Source organism: Chamaea fasciata, unplaced genomic scaffold (assembly GCF_029207755.1).
Source record: "Chamaea fasciata isolate MVZ Bird 193981 ecotype frontalis unplaced genomic scaffold, bChaFas1.0.hap1 SCAF_19, whole genome shotgun sequence".
Taxonomy (NCBI): Eukaryota; Metazoa; Chordata; class Aves; order Passeriformes; family Sylviidae; genus Chamaea; species Chamaea fasciata.
In genome coordinates, this window is record NW_027094104.1 from 10,137,571 (window position 1) to 10,159,225 (window position 21,655).

General features: G+C 47.0%; 1 protein-coding gene across 1 annotated transcript in view; it reads left to right on the top strand.

The window, feature by feature from the left end:
- MAP2K4 (mitogen-activated protein kinase kinase 4) overlaps positions 1-21,655 on the top strand; it is a 58,672-nt gene that overhangs the window by 268 nt on the left and 36,749 nt on the right. Inside the window, exon 2 of the mRNA XM_066200479.1 lies at positions 20,012-20,114. Coding sequence (XP_066056576.1) covers positions 20,012-20,114 — 103 coding nt within the window. The remainder of the gene's footprint in view (positions 1-20,011; positions 20,115-21,655) is intronic.

Genomic DNA, 21,655 nt, shown 5'->3' on the forward strand with positions numbered 1-21,655 from the left:
TGGGCCGCGGCTGCGGAGCGGCGCTGCCCGCGGGAAGCCCCGGCTCGGCCCGGCCCCGCTCCGGGCCTGCCCCGCCGGCGGCCTGGCCGCGCCCGGCGCGCTCGGCGGGAGGAAGCGCGGCCCTGGCCCTGCCCGCCGGGGCGCACGGCCTGCCCGGAGCTCGGCGCCGGCCGCCGGGACAAAGGCCGGGCTGGACGCGGCTCCGGCCTCTCCCGGCGGGGAGCGGTTCACCGGGTGAGCGGAGCAGGCCGCGGCTGCTGCAGCATCCCTGGGGGGGCCGGCGGAGCGAAGCGCGCCGGGGGCGGCCCGTGCCCGCAGCGGCCCCGCGGGGCGGCCGGGCCGGGGCTGCGGCACCGCGGCTCTGCCCGGCCCGCCGCGCTCTGCCCCGGCCCGCCGCCTCCGGTGCGGGCTTTTCTCCAGACGAACATTGAAGTCAAATCAGTTCGGCACGAACTTGCGGTTCAGTTTCGTTCCGTTCCGATGGAAATTTACAGTGCTGCAGCGGGTCGTGTTGGTTCCCACCGGCACTTGTTGATGGTTGAGCAGCCTTGCAATAAACGGTGGATGTTTGTTTTTCAGAAAGGCCTCTGCAAACCCTGTCAGTTTCTCCTTGAAAGTTACACTACCGAAAGATACTCTCTGCTTGGAAAACATTTGAGGCCTTATTAGGCTGAGGGGGCACAGTGCTGGTTTGTTTGTTTTAATTAAATACAGGGACGGTAATATTGAAGAGGCAATTGACCCTGTTTTGGGACCAGGAAAAAAGAAAGGTTACTCTGTGACAGAAGTGCAGGTACTGTTTTGAAATAATGTTTGTCACAGTTACTTAGTATATTCTGTATTCCTGATCCTGGAGTTCCAGTCCTCCTGATAGGGACTGTGCTGAGACTGTGGGGACTTGTTTGGGCAGAGAACTGATGGTTAAACTGGAGAGTTTGTTATATTTGGAGTAAAAAGGTGAATTTTGGCTCCTTGTAGCTTCCCCTGCGTGGAGGATTGGGTGCCTTTTGGGCCTTGTCAAGGTAGTATTATTTGTCTTTCAAAAACCAGAATTCCAGACCTTGTGAATTAAACACATGGGTTAAAAACTTGACCATGATATGCCAAAGCAGTTGTGATTTAATAAGAACAAGCCTTGTTGCTGTAGTGCAGTTACAACCCTCAGTGTTGCCCTCTGTATTTCCACCTGACCCGTTTTTCATATTTGAGTCGTTCCTCTGAATCGCCTGTATCTTCCAGGGCTGAGAGTGAGTTTTGCACCGTGCTGCCTGTGATGCCCTGTGAGCCTGTGGTGATGTAGCATCTGCATGCCCTCTCCAGTGGAGGAAGGGCAGTTGCTTCTGCTGTAGCTGGTTTAAAGTGGTTGTTTAAATATGGATTCGGGACCATGGGCCACTGTGATGATGCCCAAGTGCTGGTGGTTTTTCCAAAGGTAACAGGTGAGTGTTTAGGTGTCCCAGGAGGAGTTGTGTGTGGAATTCTGGCTGAGCTCTGGAGCAGCAAGCTGCTGTGACTGTGATGGTTCCTGGAACCTGCAGGAAACTCTGTCCCAGGAGGGACAGAGTGCTGCCACACCACCTGGGTGGGATGGGAATGGGGTGGATGTGGCTGCAGGTGGTGTGCAGGCTGCTGGGGCAGCTCTGGCTGCTCTCCAAGATGCACAGTGGCCTTGCCCACACAACATGTGTTCCTGCTGATGCCAAGGCAGGCTGAGCTGAATAAAGGAAAACCCACAGAAGTGCCGAGTGTTCTGCAGTTGGGACACCCGGCTCGTGCTTGTGTTGGGGCTGGGCAAGCGCTGGAGCAAGGGAGGCGCAGGAATGCATTGCTGGATGGGGAGAAGAGTAGGTAGGGCTGCATCAGTGTTGATTTAATTGGCTTAAACAGCATGACAAGGTGGAGCAGGAAAGTCATTAAGCTAGAAACAAGTAATTATATTAAAAAAAAAAAAGTTTTGCTCAGTTAATTTTCAGCCAGAAATGCTCTGACCTGGCTTGTGCAACTGTTGCTGCGAGGGAGGTTGGGAGTGGGAGAGGGTAGAATTCCCGTGCCTGAGGTCTGTGGCAGTCCACCCCTGGACAGCAGTCTGTTGCTTTTGGGGACCCTGGCCAGAGGCCAGTGTGCTTGGGCAGGCTGTCCTGAGGTGAGAGTTCCTCGCAGGGGGTTTCTGTTCTGGTGTCAAGGCTGGCAGTTTTATAAGGACTGTCAGGGCATTCATCAGCGCCTGCGGGTAGGGAAGGGTGGTGGGGATGCTGGTACAGGGGTGAAGTCTTCAGAGAAATTGAGGCCCATCACATTGATGTCCAGGGCAAGGGCAGCAGATCCAGAAGGTCTCTGCAGGCCACCCAGTTTTGGTTTTAATTCTGTATCCTACGCCATTTTTGATGCACACAGGCTAAAGTCCTCCAGGTGACAATACAGAAGTGAAGGGACACTGCCCTGACTTGTGCTGGGCTCACTGTGCAGCCATGGCCCTCAAGCCTGGTGATCAAGCAAGGCGTTGCTTTCGGCTTTGTTATTATTCACCCTTATTCTGCATGCCCTAGCTTCACTCCCATGTCTTCTCTTGGCTACCTGGATCAGCTGCCCATGCCAAAGGACCTGGAGCTTCCTTCCTGCCCAAAGAATCTCCTGGCCAATGCAGTTCATGGTGCTGTACTCAAGGCACAGCTTGGAGACAGAGGAGAGCTGGAATTCTGAGTATTAAAACAGATCCTATTCCATGTTTTTTTAAATGTCTGTTGTGTGCACACTGAAGTCTGTCTGGATGCTGATGGCTGCTGGTGTGAGGAGCTGTTGTTATTCTTACTCATGTGTAATGTTAAAGTTCAGGAACAGTCCTGAATATTTAGTGTCCTGGATGTTTTGTGGAGGAAACAGATTCTGTGGGTAGTAGGATACCTTTGTCAGTGATTTAAGGAAAAACCAGTACCCAAACTGTAATTGGAGCAATTTTGTGTTTCTCTCATTGCCAAAATTAGTAATAGTCATTACTGCTAACATTACTTAGAAAATGATAATTTGAAGAATGGTGGTCTGAAATGTAGAAATGTGGTTTATTCCAAGGCATGGGGGGAATTTTGATTCTAATTACAACCTGTGGAGTCACTCATCCTAACTACAATGCCAGAGAGGAACTGGAACCACTTATAACTGATGGTTATGGAATCAGCTCGGCTGCACTGGGCACTCAGGAAGACTGGAGGCAGCTGGGACTTCTCCAAATGCTCACTGCCTGGTGTGTTCTGGTGTCTTTAAAAAGCAAAGCAGAGGTACTGTGTATGTCTTCTCAGAGTGTACATCATGGCTCAGATGTGTTGGGTGGGAATTCCTGACTGGTTCAACCAGAATTTGGGATTCTCAGTTCCCTTCACGTGTGTGGTCCTGTTTGCTCCCTCATTGATGTCTTTTCCCTCTTCACCCGACTCCAGCCATTTTAGTAAAAAAAAGAGGAGGTCTGTCTCTGGTGAGCGAATCCTTTGTGGGTATGAGGCAAGGAGCCTGGGCAGGGAGGTTGTTAGGAGGTGTCTGAGTGCATGAGGAGATGAACCGGAGTCCCTCTCTTACCCTTGGGAGCCATTCATGACATCAGTGGCTTACTGAAGTTGGGTGATCAGTTCCTATTTACAAAGAAACTCTGTGCTGTACCTCTCTCTTTCTGGTAGAAAAGAGCTGCTGGGAGGCTTTTTGAGAGGTCAGGAGTTGTTCATGTTTGGCTGGTGACAGAATTGGTGAGAACTGTGATGGACTTTGTCAGTCACTGTGGCCAGGTGAATTTGGTGTGGGTGTGTATTGTACACTGCACACAGCCCTGGCAGGAGCAGAATATTGCTTGAAACCATTCGTGTGGGTTGCTGCAACGGGACTGATCCTCAGTACGGGAATTCTGTAAGGGATGCCATGGTTGTTGTGTCCTCCTCTGTTGCTTGCTGCCTTGGTGAGTGCATGGAGTGACTGGAGCTGCTCTTCTCCCCACTCTTGCCCTCAGTGGAATTATCAAACCTGTGATGTTAGCAGACAGCCCTGATGCAGGCCGACTCTGGCAGATTGACAGGTGTGTGTCCACTTGGACTTATTTGCATTTGTTAAGAACGATAAAAGTTGTGTGGTGAGCAAATCAGTGTATTTTAGTAATCAGTGTATTTTAGTTCATTTGTGCCCCCAGCTTAATCTTGTGTGCGCCTTAGCGCCGTGTCTGCTTTGGTTTTGAGTCTTGGTGTAAGCTTGTTGAGTATGTAGGGTTGTATTGGTACGTGGGCATATGGTTTTGCATTTTGGCTTTCTATTTTGTTTTACTTTTAGTCAGCTGATGTTTTTGCTATGTCTATTTTCCTGGTAAAGGGGCAGCCCAAAAGTACTGTTTAGTCTCCACAGATGCTAGGAGGCCTTTTCAGTTGTTTCATGCTGATTTGAGGAAGCCAGGAGGTGTGGAAGTCACACTGTTGCCCATCAAAATGAAAGTTATCCTGAAAGAGAAAGATGAGCTTTGTGAGGAAGCAGAAGAGGCCAAAATGTGTACTTTCCAAACCTGATGTTGAGGAGTCCCTGAAATTAAATTTGTGTGTATGCAGGGAAGCATTACTTACAGGAATCTTGTGTAACCGCATCAAGCTCTGCATGTGTCAAACACACGTAAAAAGCTTTTTAGCATCATGCAGCTTTGAAGCTGGATGCCTTCTGTTGGATTTGGGCTTGATAAGATTTTATGTGAAAAAAAAAAAAAGTGGAGGTCTGCTTCTCAGTGGAGGAAGCAGGCTACCTGTTGTAGATGCTGGAAAGATGTGTGAAGGGAAGAAGCTGTGCAGGGCGTTTGTGTAGTGCTCTGCCCTGTGGGTAGGTACTGGCAGCAAATATCCATCTCCAGGCTCCACTGAAGTGATGTTTATAAAGAAGGTATAAAAATCTCTGAATGGATGTGGTGCTTCTGGCATCCTCTCAAAGGCTGAAGTGCACTTATATGGACCAGTCTTGGAAAGGTGCTGGTGGTGTTCCCTGCTCTCAGGTACCTCATTTAAAGTGGGCTTCATCGAGTTTAAGTGCCTCCTTTGATGTGCATGTGTGTTTTGCTCTTCTGCCTTGTACTGAGACAGCAGCATCCACTTATGAATATGGGCATTGCTCTGCTGCAGCAGCAGGGTGAGGAAAAACCTGCCTGATACTGGCAGTTGAACCTTTTCACTGTGGTTCAAGAAGTATCACCTTGGGATGTAGGCTTTTTCATGGATATTTTGGTCAGGATGGATTGTTTTTATTATTGTACAGTGTTGTCTGCTGGCTTTGGAGAGATGAACAAATGTTTTGGGCATTCCTTTGTTGGTCCTGGTCGTTTAGGGTTGCTGGGCTGTAACATCTCTTCTGCAATGAGAAACTGAATCCTTCTGCTGACACTTGTTCAAAAGAATCTGTGTCTTTAGGTCTATTTGCCTGGGAGTTACTGCATTTTTAAACTGTTTTTATATCAGTTTGGTTGATTTCTGGTTTTTGGTTCTCCCTGTGCAGTTCTGCTGCTGCTCCCGTGGCCAATGCATTCAGTAATGTGAATCTTCCACCGTGATATTCCAGGCTGCTGGTGTTCCCTGCAAAGGGCTTTTGTCTGTCTTCTGGGTACTCAGGTTTCTTTTCATGTTGTGGATTTGTTTGATTGCAGAAGGGATGTGTGAGCAATGGGTAACTGACAGTGCAGTGCTTGTTGAGCACGGAAAAATGTCTTTCAAAACGGTGTGTTGCTACGGCTGGTTTATTTAATGTGCAGTAGTTACTCATGGTAAATCCCTGGAGAGAGACACTTTACCTGTGTTTCTTCAGTTCAGCTCATCGATAACTTGAATACTAGGCTGAGAATGGAACAGCTATTGCATGTTCATTGTCCCTCTGGTTTGGAGGATGTCTGGAACATGAGTGTGAGGCTCACCCCTCGCAGCTGGCCCTGACTTGGCTGTCAAAATATTGAAATACTTGATTATCAAAATCAATGAGAAGGAAAGTGCTCAGAGTTATCCTGAAGGTGCTGAGAGGTTAAGCCATTGTTCATAAAGTGTGAAATGCAGGGAGGGTGGGTTTCATCTCATTCTCCTGGGACAGGATTGCAGGAGGGATTCGTGCACCCTTGGAGCTTTGGTTTTTACTCGTGGTTATGTTAGTGTCTGAACAAGACAAAACAATTTTTGCTGTGACTCTGCATCCTGTCCTCTACCCCCACCCACCTCTTTGTACTGCTGCTGAGTTGTTGGACAAGTAATCTCTGTTACAGGTCTCTTGCTGAGGTTTGCTGGGTGGATTTGTGTAAACTGTGTATGAGATGCTTGGAAAACTGCCACTGCAGGTGACACCTCATGTGGCAGCCTCTCAAAGAGCTGCTTTTGTGCTACCCGTATTGACTGCAAGAGCTGGTATGGATGTACCTTGACATACAGGTACCTTTAACATACACAGCCCATCTGTTTGTTCACCTTGTAGGCATTTCCCATGTTGGACCATGTTTGTCCCCTTGCCTCATGAGTGGTCTCAGCTCAGGATCTGTCTTCCCTCTTTGGAACTGTGTCTGAGTGGATTGGCTTTTTTCCTGAGAGCCTGAAGCTGAAGGGAAGGGTAGACTGCAGGGAGATTTGCAGTAGGAGAGACTTGAACTAATTCCTGTGATTTAATACAGTAAACTCAGAGCACCCAGAGGACAGCAGGGATGTGTTTTAAACCAAATGATGTAAAAGAAGACTGATAAACCTTGGCAGCCAAATGCATTTGGAAATAATGATAAGGAGGGAAGTGAGAGTTGGAAACTTGCTCTGCCTCAGCAGTTGAGCTGCCACAGCCTCAGCAGTGAAGCTTTGTCAGCCTGAACATTTGCATTTTGGAGCTGGTGTTTTGGACAGGTGGTGGTCTTGACTTTGATTCTGAACTTCTCATTCCTCTTTTGTTTTATGTTACATTAGTCTGGTTCTTATGTTCATCTGCAATCTTACTGGGTTTGCTTTTGTTTGAGGGGAAGCTTTAGGTCTTGAAGCTCCCCATTATGTGCATTTCCTTCTCTGCTTAGGTGGCTGTTTCTTCAATATTAATCCTGCAGTTCGTGCAGGTGTAACACGTCTGTCTCCTCGTGGTTAGGTAGAAAGGTGCAAACGTGATTTTATCAGTTGTCGTAGGTTTGTTTAAGCACGGTCGCAGCGGAGCTCTCTGCAGCCCTGCCTGGTGCCTGCTCCATGCCTGCACAGATCCTTTGCGGGGCATCTGAGGTATCATTGGCCTGGATTTGCATCAGGAGTATCATGTGATGCTGCAGAGCATCTTCCAAAATGTGTGACCTTGACACCTCAGGCTGTACCCTGGGTGGTGAGATCTCTGCTATTGCTGTTAGTGAGGAAACACAACACGATGTTGCCAAGTGTCGCTGCCCATCTCCTCCTGTTTCTCCTCTCAGGTGAGCTGAACTTCGTGCAGTGGATGGTGCAGTGACAGTGTTTAGTGGGTACGGCCCATTAGCTTCCCTATGAGCATCAAGGGAGATGGGAGTATGTGTATTGCACAAATTGTGTATTTATTAGCTGCTAAATTGATTTCCTCTTCTGCAACTCAAAACCTTGATGTTTGCCCTTTACTGGAGGCAGGGCGAGCCCTCCAGGAAGCAGACAGCTCTGCTGGTCCTGGAGCAAACAAAGAGTCCAAGCGCCAGGAATTAGTCTGTGTTTTGAATAATTTATCTGATCTTTCTGAGGTGCTCCAGGAGATGCCCTGTGGCGTAAGGAGGACAGCTGTTGGGAGCAGACAGCTGAGCTGAATGGGAGTTGATCCTTCATCCGTTTTTGTCTAGGCTTATTTTTTTTTTCCTGTGGACCAAAACAGTTGTGTGGTTTGCTTTGGACCTAATTCTCTGGAAGTGGTTATCTGAAGTGAATTAGCTATCTCTTTGCTTTTGGACCAGAAAGCAAAGTGTTTGGACTTTGAAGAGGTTTGTGGATGGAGATAAAACAGTTTCCTTTCAAAACATATGGCTGTGTTGTTTGACCTGGGAGGGGTTGTGGACTAAGATGAAAGCATTGCGTTTGGATATCTCTTCTGGGGAGCAGTGGGACCATGTCCGAGTTTTCCTGTAAAGACCAGTTCCTCTCCTGAACACTGTCAGTTCAGGACTTGGTCTCATGCCAAACTTTGGAAATCTCATCCTACCTTTGCTTTCCTCTAGTCCCACCCAGAAACCTGCATGGGCAGAAAGCAGGAAGCAGGAGGATGCTCAGGCTTTGTTCAATGCTGGCCTTCAAGGTCCTTTTCTGCCTTGGGGTAGGTGGCTGTAACAGTGTGTGTGTGGAAATGGGATATTTGCATGTCAGCTTTTAGAGCTGCTTTGCTTTGTGATTTGGGGAGGAGGTCAGATTTCTGGTGTGATACAGGCCGGCTGTTGTCACTCGAAAGTGTGACATTAAGGTGTGAGTTGAGTTAATATGCAAGTTTACACAAAGGAGTTGTGAATGAGCTCGGACTTCTGTTGGAAGAAGAAAGGGTTGGATGCAAAGGTTTAGATAATGTGCTGCTATAGGCAGCAACTTGGCAGCTGAGTTCTCTCTGCACTCGAGCTGCATGTTATGGAATATCTGAACAAGCCTGCCAGCGTTCTCCTGGAAGTGCAAAATCTATTTGAAAATATGTTTTTAATTAATTGATTTCTTTTTGAGAAGAATTGGAGTAATAGCCTGGAGCTTATCTGCCCAGCCGGTTATGCCAGAGTCATACATATCCAGGTGGGCTTCTTATGGGTTAAGCTTCGCCACTGTATCAGTGCTAGATGTCCATGGGGCTAAAATATAACATTTACTCTCTGGCCTATTTCTGCGATTTCATCCCTGCTGATCCTGCTGATGAGGACTTCAGCTGACAAATGGGAGAAGGATCTTCTGAGCAGGTGTGGAAGTGGCAAAGATTGAGACAGGAGTGGTGGGAGCTGGTGTCCCAGGCCCACGTGTGTCTGTCTGGAGGGTTGTGTGGGAGGCCTGAGCTGGCTTCCCCATCAGGGCCATGATTTGGAATCCTCTGTGAGTTGAAGAAATTCCCAGTCTGATTTGTCAGTGTGGCTGCTTTTTTCCTGCCCTACAAAAATACGGGAAATGAAGAATGTGAACGCACAGTTTATTTCAATGAAGCCCTGCAGTGTTTCTAGGTCTGGTAATTTGCTTTGATATAGACAGGCCTTAGTCAGGGCTGACTTGAATGTGAGCCTGGAACTGACCTGGCAGCAGGAACCCTGAACCCAGACCAGGGCACTGTGCTGCTCTCACGGTACCTGGGACACAGTCCAGGGGCCACTTGTCCACAGTGTTGTTTCCACGTAGTAAATAGCAGCTTTCTGGGAAGTTTTGTGTAGGGTTCCCTTCTCAGAGCTGAGTGATACTCTGACTGCTGAACAGTGTTCTCAGGATAATCCTGTGCTGGCACGTCCTGACTCCTTGAGACCCAAACCAAACACAGATAATGCTCTGTGGCAACGTTCTTCAACAGGCCGATGTCCTTGCTGTTGAACAGTGCAGAAATGGAGGGTGTAATGAGACTGGGCTCATCATCTTCCTGTCCCTTTAGACATGATGCTCGAGAGTTGAGGGTTTAGCAGCCAACACAGGTCGCTCCACGGCAGCTGAGCTGGTGAAGGGGAGGTTTGGGTCATTTTCATCCAAGCTGTCGGGAGCTGCTGCTGCTTTACTGCCCAGCAGGAGCATTGACTTGTGCCAGGAGGAAAGTGACTTGCTCTTCCAACCTTGATCATTCAATCCCAAGTATGGCAGTTGTTTGAGATGGCTGTGGGTTTGATTATGATCTGGTGCATGTTAGGACTCAAAAAATGCAAAAACCTTTGGAAATTTCTTTGAAAAGAGAAGTAAAGTAATGACATATAGCAACACAGTGAAAGAATTGTGTCTGCTCTGCGAGGACACACATTCTGCTGGGACCAGCCAGAGCCCAGCTAATGCCCTTACCCCTGCTAAGGAAATTGGAAGCTGGGTGCCCAGGGATTCCTATGACAAGTTTAATATTTTGTCTCCACTAGTTACCCCTTTCCGCCTCATGCATAAGTGTAGAGCTCCTCTTTAAAAACAGTTAGGACTCTTGGCTTTCAGTGGACTATTTCAGTCATTAGCTGCTATATTCTTTCTGTTGCCACACCTTGGTGGTTTCATGGCACCTGTGTAGCTGTTGATTTGGCATCTTCAGCATGCCTGTTGCTGCTCCCTCTGTAATGCCTGTGTCTCAGAGGTGTTTTAGGGTGTGATGGTATTCCTGCCCTGGTGTGCCTTGGGCTAGGCAAGGAACCAGCCTCCTCTCTGCTTTCCAGTGTGTCGGTGCTGTGTTCCCACTGATGGGATGTTATTTGCAGTATCTTTGGAGTTCACGTTGTCTCTGGAGTTTGCTGATGGTCTTGTGTGGAGCAGAAAACATAGGCAGCAAGGCCAGGTTGATAGACCTCAGCTTCCCCCTTCTCAGATGCCTTCGAGGGCAGCAGCACCAGGAGCAGACCTGAGCTGTACTGGTGCCACGAGCAGAGATGACTCTGGCATCACTGATAAAAGATCATGCAGCTCCCACTTCCTCAGCAAAAACTGGGGAGCCCTGCTGTAGTGGAGAAGTGGCAGCATCATAAACCAAAACACTGTGGGTCAGTTTGCTCATGGGCCAGGCAGGCAGCAGTGCTGGCTCTGGCCACAGGCCACACACGGGTGGCTGCAAAGGTGGAAAACTTCTTTGTGGTGCTGGGACACCTTGTGAGAGCCAGGAGGGCTTTTGTGTGGGATAGTCCATTTGTGTGCAGGTCTGGTGCACACATCCCTTTTCCTGGAAGCTTGGAGGGAGAAGGAGTTAATGGGGACAAGGGCAAGGGAAGAAGATAGCTGGGTCTCAGTTGGGGCTACTGGCTGATATTTTTGCAGCAGTCTTCTGTTACCCAGCGTGAGACCGCGGGGATTAGCTGGGCAGACTCTCAGGCTCCTTCCGGACTCGCCTGCCCTCTGCACACCAGTGGAGCATTTTTACACAGACTTTCAAAATCCAGTGCACTTGGGGAATTTTTATTGAGGGATTTTATGGTGCTTATTTCTTCAGCAGCGAAATTTTGTGTTTGCCCCTAGTTGTTTACCCTAGTAAAGGGGTAAACAGCAAGGTTGCTGCTTCCTGAGAGTGCAGCGGTGCTAAATTCCTCATGGACATTGCTGTAGTGCCTGCATCCCAGAGCCTGCTGGATCACACCTGCCTCTTCCAAGTGTTGGTGGGTCAGGTCCTTGTCACTGCTCAAAGAGTGGGAGCTTTGCCATGACCTGCCCCTTATATCAAGCAATGGATCTGTACCCAGGTCTGTAGTGTGGTTAGCTGGTGTGATCTCTGTGCAACTGGGAAGAAGTTCTTTGCTTGAGAGGAAATTATTCTCTGTGAGGGTGATGAGGCCCTAGCACGGGCTTGCCCAGAGAAGCTGTGGCTGCCCTTGGATCCCTGGAAGTGTCCAAGGCTAGGCTGGATGGAACTTGGAGCAGCCTGTGATAGTGGGAGGTGTCCCTGCCCATGGCAGGGGGTAGAATGAGATGGTCTTCAAAGTCTCTTCTCACCCAAACTGTTTGGGATTCTGTGAGTCTGGCTTGGCTGCTGGCAAGGTGAAGAGGGGGCTGCAGGCAGTGCTGCTTGCCCAGGTTGCTGTTGTACAGGAGAACTGTCATTAGCAGCATCTGTGGGGGAATTTCACAAAAAAACCCACTCTAAGTATCTTCCCCTACTCCGGACAGGTGTCTTTGATGAAAGTGTGGAATGCTGTCCTCAGCCAGGTCTGGTCTTTTGCTGTGGTGGCAGTGCTACAGAGTTGGGCTTCCATAGCCTGGGCACGAGCAGCTGGACCATCTGTTTTAAAATATTTAATATGGGCAGATTTACTCCAGACCTTCAGCTTTCTGGGAACAAAACAATCCCTTCAGTCTTAAAGTTTGTTACTTTTATACAGTACCCTGGTCTGCTCTTTTCCTGCCAGATGCCAGTGTTTGTCCCCTGGATCCGGATGATGGGACTGCTCTGTATTTAAAGCAGTGCAGCCTAAAGTTTGATTGAAAAAATCCATTTTATTTATGATTTTAGAGTAAATGTTGAAAGATAAAAGGAGATTCTTAATGTTGGTGCTCTTCTTTGAGCAAATGAATGAGAAATGATCTCCTACTTTAGGCTTTCAGTAAAACTTCTGTCCAAGAGCACAAAGAGAGAAAGCTATACCTCTTTCTAGCATTATCCTTGCTTTTTTATCAGTATTGGTACTGAGAATTTGCTTTTTCTTGCAACTAATCAGATACACCATTGCTACTCCTGAGACAGCCACTGTTTCTCACAGTGCTGGTGCAGCAAAAACTCTGCCCAGCCCTGTTCGCTGTGTTGGCTACCTGGAAGTGCAGGAAACCAGGGGAACTGCTTTGCTGGTGGCAGGGGACTGCAGAGCACAGCTGCTGGTAGCATGGGGCCAGGCTGCCGCCCAAGGGCTTCCAGAGAGCAGGTGACAAAAATCCCTGCAGCATCACTGTGGCTTTCTGACCTTGGCAGTTTTGGAGTGAAAATGTGTGCTTCCAGCTCTGGAAGCCTGGCCTTGGACACTTCAGGGATGGGGCAGCCACAGCTGCTCTGGGCAGCCTGTGCCAGGGTCTCACCACCCTCCTGGCTAAACATTTCTTGCTCATGTCCAGGCTGACCCTGCACTCTTAGTTTAAAACCTGTGCAGGTAAAGGTGAGACTCCTTGTCAGGAAGTTCAGCCTAATATAAGGTAATGGGAGAGGGAGCAGCTGGAGCCTTGTCCAGCCTGAGGGGTGGGTCTGGGGGGAGCTTTTGATGAGCTGTGAGGGTTGGATCTGGGATTTTCCTGTGAGCCATGGCTGGAGCAGCTGCCTGTGCTGCAGGGTGGGCACCCTGTGTCAGCCCAGAGACCTGCTGAGAGCTGCCCATGCCTTGTTTCCCCTTTAGATTTTAGCCAGGCAGATGAAGAAGTGAGCTGTTAGGAAGGCACTCAAGAAGACTCTTTTGACAGAACAAACCCCATTTGTTCCTGGAAAAAGTGGTTTACAGCAAAGAGAAATTTTGATGTTGAGTATTTTCCATTAAAAATACTGTTAACTGCTAAATAGGGACAGTGTGTTTGCTTTAATTACCCCCAGAGTATATTTTAATTGTAGTTTTCTCTTTAAACCACTTGTTAAAGTGCTGGAAGTGTATTTACTGACTTTGTGCTGTTCCATGCAAATGTCACATGTATTTTGGAGGAAGGGATGACAATAGCATGAATGCATTTATCCATTTAGCTTTCTCTTTCATAGACAATTTCTGTAGGTTGTGTTTACCAGCTGTTGATGAGAATGAGGGGAGCTATTGGATGTTAATTTATTTTTTTCAAGTACTCAGTAATCGTTGATGATGAAACTGGTGGCACTTACAGAGGGCAGGAGGGGTCTGGCCTGGACCTGGCACAGGCTGGCACATACCTGTTGTCCTCTCCCATTAAGTGATGCTTTTTTGCTGTGCCTCCACTTCTTTTCCTCCAGAAGAACACCTGTAATTTGAAGGTGGGGGTTCTTTTGTGCTGAGAAGGAAAAGGCAGTTGCTGTTCTCAGTACTGGAAGATCAAAGGCTTTACTGGAGAGGGAATGCTTTGCAGATCCTCTGCTTGTTGTAAATGAAAGGAATGTAACACAGGTGTCTGAATTTCTCATGTAAGCCATTGAGAAGTGGCAGGATTTAATTCCCAGTGCTCTACAGCCTTTTCATGGGAAAAGAGCAACGAGCCTCAGTTCAGGATGGCAGCTTTGCCTTAGTGAATAATTCCGCAAAACTGTGTGCTGTCAGGTGAGGCACGAGCTGTGTTGGTGTTCTGCTAACCTAGATTTGGGAGACCCTGACAGTAAGCAGTCAGGATATTAATAAATAGTGAAACGAGGGGGGAAATGTGCAATGGAACTGATTTCCTGCTGGCCTAAAGAGAGCAGCTTTTAGTTTGCAGCTTCTGCTGTGCGCCGGGATGCAGCTCTGCAGAGCAGCAGCATGCAGTGCTGAACTAACCGTGGCTGAAGTCCCTGTCCTGTGGCATTCCTTGCCCAGGCTGCAGCCCACGCCATTCTCCATTTCCATGTGTTGGGCTCCTGCCTGTGCCCAGCTCTGCCTTGTCTGTGGGAAGGGCTGTTCCATGGAGTAGTTCCTTCCCATTTACGTTTTGCTGACAAGTTCCTATAAAGAAAATAAAAGGGTCAGGGTCTCTTCTCTTTTTTTCTGTTTCTACCAGGATTGCAAACCTCAAAACTGTTTGAAATTTATTTCCCAGACTTCGATGTGAAGATCCCTTCCCAGTGTTATTTCATTACGGCAAGACCTCAGTCCTATGGACAGAGCCTGTTAATAGTGCTGCAAGATAAATACAAAGTAATATCTTTTTTTCAATTATAAAAGCTGTAGCAATAAAAAGGCAGCAGGAGTTCCTGTGCTGTGGAAATAAAGGGTTTGTGTGGCCTTTGGGGGAGCAGAACCCTTTGAGCTGGGTGGTGGAAGGAGACCAGGGCTCTCCACAGAAGTTTCACCTCCTGACTGTGATCCATGTGCTGGAGCCAAGCTCTGCAGAGGCTTGGGTTTGTCCTGGCTGGAAACACTGGGGTTTTACTCATCTGGAACCACACAGAAAAGGAAAACCGCAAAACCCTCAGCTTCCTGCTCTGCAGGTAACGTGATTGCAGCTCCTCATTTCTCTGCTTTCACTTTCTGCGGTGTTTGCTTGCATTAGGAATGGCTGTATTAAGGTCTTTATTTAAAATATTATTTGTTTTTCTAGATCTGTTCTCTCTTCACTGACAGGATGCAAAGCCTTTGTCCAGGGGTGGTTTTTTTGTTTTTGGCTTTGGTTTTTTTTGTTGGTTTTTTTTGTTTGTTTTTTTTGTAAGAAAAACATCAGCCCAAAAGCTGATGTTCATGGAGCTGTGGTGTGATTAACAAAGCCTCTGAGCGTTCACTAAGTTATTTCGGTGTTGAGAAATAACTGGCCTTTGGGTGTTTCTGCTGGATTTCAGTGTGAGGAAAGGTTTGTACAGAGTGAACCAAAGTTCATTGAAATAAGCTTTTTTAGATTTTTTTTTTTTTCCTTGCTATGTGAATTTTCCTTCATTTTTCCCTCCCTACTTCCTTGGAAATCAGAGTAATTCAGGTGCTGGGAGATGAGCTGTGACCTGGCAGCAGGGCACTCCTGGGCATAGCAGAGGTGTGCCTGGCACACCCTGGTGCTGGGTTGTGCACATCCCTTGTGGCATCGAGGGTCTGCTCTCCTGCAGACAGGGAGTGGATCCAGTGGGAACACCCAGACGTGCTGTGTGGTCGTGGGAGGACTGTGCCGCTGCTGTGCTGGACAGAGTGATGGAAATTCAGCAAGCTCAGGCTGTGTCTCAAAGGCAAGTGTCAGGGCAGGTCCTGAGTGACAAGGGGGGAAAGTGGGTGGTGACAGAGCACCGGGCACAGGTGACAGGTTGTGTCTCTGCTGACAGCCTGCACATAGCTGAGCTGCTCTGTTGGGTTTGTGTTGTTCAACTTGACTTCGAGTCTGCAGGCTTCAATCAGGTGTTGGGTTGAGTTGGGTGAGCTCTTGCCGGCCTGGCACGATGGGCTCTGGTGCTCACAGGGCAATGGGAGGATGGGATCTGACCGTAGAAGTGAAACCCAGCAACAGTCGTGAAATACAGAGATACCATGGCTGACTGAGGCGGGCCTTGAGCTGGAAGTGCTTGGAGGATGAAAGAGTATCCGAAGGAAGGATGTTGTGGCTTTGGTTATCGCTCTTTTCATTGATATCTCAGTGCTGTGGTGGAGGGCAGGGTGATGTGCTAGATGGACTACTGCAGCTGTTCTTATGCTTTTTGTCTTTAGATCTAGCCCTTACCCCTGGAGTTAGAACATCTTTTTCTGAAATCCAGATTGGAGAAGTACAAAAATAGATCAGATTGATCTATCTACAGATACCAGTTCTAAAGCTTAGCACAAAATTGCCTTGGATTTAGTGTCTAAAAGTTCTCCGAGTGCTTTCAAAGACAACTAAAAGCTTTATATGCCCTGTAGACTAGTGATTTAATTTCTTGCTTAAGCAACTCTACACACCTCCATTATAATTCAGCAGAATTAAGCAAAAATGCCCATTGGGACCTTGTTTTCCACGGTGTTCTTAAGATCCAGATCAAAATCTTTCCCAGTGTAACAGTGCAGAAAGAACCTTGCAACTGAGACCAGGTTTTCAGAAGGGCTCAGTTCCTCTCTAAGGCTGTGAAGGCACTGATCAGATGTTTGGGAGAACAGCACATGTGGGCACTCACAAGCAAGAGACCAGTTCATGTGAAGCAGATCCAGACTTGAAAAATTGTCTTGGTGTATTTTTCATTATGCATAGATGTCAGGCTGGTAGTATTTGGGAAAAAAAATACCCCTATATATTACAAAGTTTTGGATCCAGGCGTGAAGACCTGCTGTGCTTGCATTGTGCAAGGGATTATCTCTTGTGGAAGTAGTGGTCAAGGGGAAAAGCAGCCCAGTGCTGGGGTCAGAGCATTATCCCTCCCCAGGAGAGTCTGAAGCCTGTTAAAAGCCCACTCCAGGATGACTCTCCTCACTGTAGTACAGGTTGTTTCCAACATTTTCTTTGTGCACGTTAGTGCAGCATGAACATTTTCACATACACATTCAAGGTTTATTCTTTCTAGTTATTTTAACTAGTCAGTGACAGGCGACATGTAACTATTCTTATTCCCTTGCCTCTGGAGGATTTCTTAGTCTGTGATTCTGTGACTGGAGGATTCAGTCTGGTGCCTGGGTCCAGGGTGGTTGTTGGAGCCAGTGGGATGCAGGCTGTGATTGGCCTTTGTTGCCGCTTTGCTGGCCTAAGGTATCTAGAGGGATGATGGAAACATGCTTGTTGCTTTATCCAAAGAAACTAAATCCTTTCCATTGACCTTGAGCAAAGGCCTCAAGGGCAGATTTCTTTTTTTCCTTGCTTTTAATCTGAGTATAAGCTCCTAAAATTAAAAAAAGTAATAAAATGAACCAAGCCCCCTCCTCAGTCCTCATTCTTGTGGTATATTTTATAACTGTTGCTGTACTGTTTCAGATTGAAAAAGTACCTGGCACGGCCCTTTGCATTATTTACTCCTGTTGTTCAACAGGAGAGGCTCCAGGTGCTGCACAATAAATTTCCCAGGGCAGTGTCACCCTTGGTTTCTGACGCCTGCTCCGTGACAGGCTCAGCTCTGCAGGGTTATGCCGTGGCTGCCTCAGGCACAGGTTGCAGGAATATTTTGGGTGAAGCAAAGTGCTGCTGTGAGAGCAGACACAGACTCCTGGTCTGGCAGCACCTCCTGTGTGGGCAGTTGAACCCTCCAGGTTCTGTGCAGCAGTGTTTCACCAGGCTTGGCACTGGACTGTGACTGTGAGCCGTGTGTTCAGTCCTGCTCTCCAGCTGGGAATTGCCTGAACCCCAGTGTAGGCTGGAAGCTGCTGTCTGACCCGAGTGCTGCCCTCTCCTCTGGGCAGGGAGCTTTAACCCTGTTTATACAACTGGGGTTTCCATGCAGGGTAACATCAGGGATAATATTAAAGGTTTTTGGGTTTTGGAGAGTCTAGAAACTTCATCCTCAGGTTTTGCTTCTGGGAGTTTCCAGTCTAAGGGAGCTAATCTTAATCCGATTGCAATTTCTTGCCCTCTAAGCTTAACCTACTTTACCAGGTGTTGTGGTGGAGGTATTTATAGATGCTGGAAGTGCTGTTGGATGTAGCCTGTATCCTGCATTGCCAGTCACTGAGGTGGGTGTGTGCTGGTGCAGCTGTGAGCAGCCTCCCAGCCCCAAATCATGCAGATGTCTCATTAAAATATTGTCTAGTATGATTGTTTTGCCATGGCGTGTGTTCATGAAGGCAGTGGCCAGGAATCCTCCCAGAGTCCTGGCTGCTCTAGGCTTGGATGTTTGTACTCCCTGGGTGGAAGCACACTTGGGGCTGTGGGTGAATTATGGCTAAATCCTCTTTCTAATGAGGTGACTCCTAAAAACGAGCGTACTTAGTTTACTCCTGCTGTGCAGAATCATCGTTTCAGATTTGAATGCTGACTCTCAGATTCAATATGAAATTGAAGGTTTCTTTGAAGGACTAAAAATATATTTGTGCCCTTTAAAGTGAATTTCCATAGTTGCAGCTCTTAAAACTCGTAAGTCAAACCCCAGGCCTCTTCTTTCATCCAGACTCCTCAAATAGAACTGCATGATATGCTGAAGTTCTTCAGGTTTTGTTTCAAAATCCGACTAGTTTTTTCTTGAAAAACAGTTTATCTTGAGTGTAAGACTGGAAACCTGCTTTAGTCTTAAATTAGTTGTGCTGGTGTTGGAGTGGACCCATGAGCAGGACTGGAAAGGAAGGAAATATAAGTGCAAGATGGTAGGTTGGAGGGGTCTGTGGGAAGGCAGAGCTGTGCTAGCAGCAGCAGGAATTACCAACTGGAAATCCTGGGAGCATTCAGGATGTCAGCAACTACGGGGCTGCAGCTCTGAACGCAGGTAAATGTTCTTTGCTGTCTCTACATCAAAGCAGGCATTTTGTTAGCAGACAAGATACAGCAGTTTGGTTATTTAAAGCTGTTGGAAGAGCAGAGATCTGTGGTGTTTTTGGGTTTTTTTTCCTGTCTCACGTTAGAGTTTGCACTAGCTTTGCTTGAAATTACCTTGGAAGAAACCAGAACTGATAGTTTTCTATTAAGAAAACGACCTCAAGCATTCAGCTGTTTCCAAATGAAAGTAAATAATCCATTTTTCCCCATTTCCTCTGTCGTTTTGTTGATGTGTTTTAATATTACAAGGGAGAGGTAGAAAGATTTCACAGTTCATTACGGATCCATTGACTTTCCTTCCTGCTGTTTGCTGTCACACTTTGTGTATCTGTGGTTGTATCTCTTCTTTTTTCATGGTTTCAGTAAGGAAACAGAGTGCAGATTTGATTCCTGGTGTATCATCAATCCACAAACAGAGTGACTTCAGCATCTGACCAGAGAGACTATTTACCTGTGCACTGTGACTCACCTGAACCTGTGCTCAGGCTGTAGCAGCAAGAGGTTGATCCTGCAGAGTTGAGTTGAGGCAGGGTGGTCTGTAATGAACCTGTGCCTGGCAAAACTCCTGCATCTAAAGGGGCTCTTGTGCTCCAGTTAGAATGATGTGTCTGCAAGGAGCAGAGATGTGGAGTCAAAGGTCTCGTTTAGGATGAAACTCAAGGTTTGGAGTCCACAGCTGAAGCTGTGGAAGGCTGCTGGGGAGCACAGTTTGCTTTGGCTCTCCTCAGACTTCGTTTCATTTGAATCTGTTGTTTCACTTACATTTCCATGTGATCTGTGCTGGATGGAAATTCCTGGCATTTCTCAGGATGTTCGTTTTTCCCGGTCACATTGCTTGTTCATCAGCTGAGCAGAAACAAACCATCCTGTTTGCTTCCCAGGGGCAGCCTAAGCTTCTGTGTTGGTTGGATTTGTAGAAAATCCAGCTTCAGGTGGTGGATTGATTTAATTGAAAAAATCCTTAGAAACCTACTGAGCTTGAAATCAATAGACCAATATTTAACTGTGTTATGAAGTGTTCTGTGCCTGAGTAAGGAGCAAAACTTGGTGTACAAAGTTTACAAATAGAATAGGATGAGGCTGTGAGGAGATTTTCTGATGAGGGTTTGTAGTTAATTGTGTCAATTTTATTCTTGGGCCACTTCAAGTCCCATGTTTGGGACTTTCAAGTCCCAAGGAGGTGCTGTGGGTGCCTTGCTTTGGCAACTGCCTTGGAATGAATGACCTTGGTATGAGAGCCAACTCTGTGTCACCATCCCTGCGTCCTAACACAAGCTGTGATTTGCTAATGTTGGAAAATGTAAAATCCTTTTCTTACAAAATGTTTTTTTTTTTTCTGTTTATTTCCAAATGCTCTCAATATTTTGTGCTGACAAAAAGTTTACTTTGTGTTCGTTGTCTCCCAGGTAAACGCAAAGCGCTGAAGTTAAATTTTGCAAATCCACCTTTCAAGTCCACAGCAAGATTTACTCTAAATACTTCTGGAGTTCCTTTCCAAAATCCACACATGTGAGTATAAAGCCAATGGCACAACTAGTGGAATGACTTTGAAATGAATTAGCCAACACCCAGTGTTAGTTAAATGCAATTTGATTAGTCTAGTTGTTTGTAGGTTGTTTGTTTAAATCTCTCAGTTTGAGTCACTGTAAAAGATTTTTTTTTCCAGAATTAAAGAAAAAGGTTAAATTGGGATCTTCTTGGTTTACACTGGAGCTAATGCCTTCCAGAATTGATTGAATTGAATATTGTAGCTGAGAATGCTAGATACACCTATAATTAATGTCTAGATCGAGTCACTGTTGTTTTCCTATCTCTTTAATCAGTCTGTTACTTTTTGTTAGAGTTTTTTTTTTTTCTGTGTTACTTGTGAAAACCATAACTGATCGAATTGTTTTCAGCACTAAAACAGACAAAGGTTGAGGATTATCATTCTTAGCAACAGGGAGGTGTTAGGGGAGTTATGCAGAAATTAGGTCTCAGTGAGTTTTCTAGCCAGTTTAACCCCAGGATATCCCTGTCCAAAGTCAGAGAGAAAGTGTGGCACAGAGCTGTTCCTGACTCTAGTAAATACCAGGATACATCAGCACCAAAAAGATCAGCTTTGTATCCTCAGATCCACCAATCTAGCTGGACAGTGCTGCTCTGCAGCCAGTCCCTGTGGCAGATGCAGCAAGCATGCAAAAGACATCCCACATTTTTCTTCTCTGAGGTCTCAGGAGTTTTCTCAGTGTCAAGTCTCAGAAGCTGCACCTGCAGCTCCCTGCTGCCTGGGCTCTCTGGAGTGTCCCTGTCACAGACTGCTCCTGCTTGGCTCTGCATGTCACTGCCTCTCTCCTGGAGCTCAGTGCCTTCTGCTTCCAAAGGACATGCCTGCTGGGCTCTGTTCGTGGGAGCTTCTTTATGCTGGGGATTTTCAAACTAGCTTTTATCAAATTAGGAACATGTTTCTGAGGAGTTATTGATGGTAATTACAATATAGAGAAATCTCATAGAGTACTTTAGATGATTCTTAGAATCTTGAGTGACCTGTCCAGCAAGTCCTCCTCTTTCCTTCTCACTTCTTTCTGAAATAGTGTATTACTACTGGTTATAGAGCTCACATTTAGATGTTTACTTTTTGTGTCTCATCGCATCATCAAACTCTTATGAAGATTTTCTGCAGAACCCCTTCTGGGGCTCTTTCATCCCTCTGACCTTCTGAGTCCATTAAATAAAGGACTTAGTCTCAGCCAGTGAGTCCCCACCATCAGCCATCTATAGGGATTTGACTTTTCTGTGTTTATCTGTGCAGATTTCTGTCTCGGATTCACTGGAAGTCACAGTGGCTCCTGTCTAGCACAGAAGAGCTTTTGTTGTTAGTCTGTGACATTTTAAGTTTCATGTTTGTGCAAGTGATTGTCAACGCTGTCCAAGACAGGTGCTGCTCTTTCTCTGTGGGAGTTGCAGTTGTTGGCAGGGGTTGGATCCTGGGCTGGTTAATGGTGTCACTAGCTCTGAGGGCTTGCAGGTGTTTTGGGTTGGATGTGATAGCAGTTCAAGGGCTAGAATTT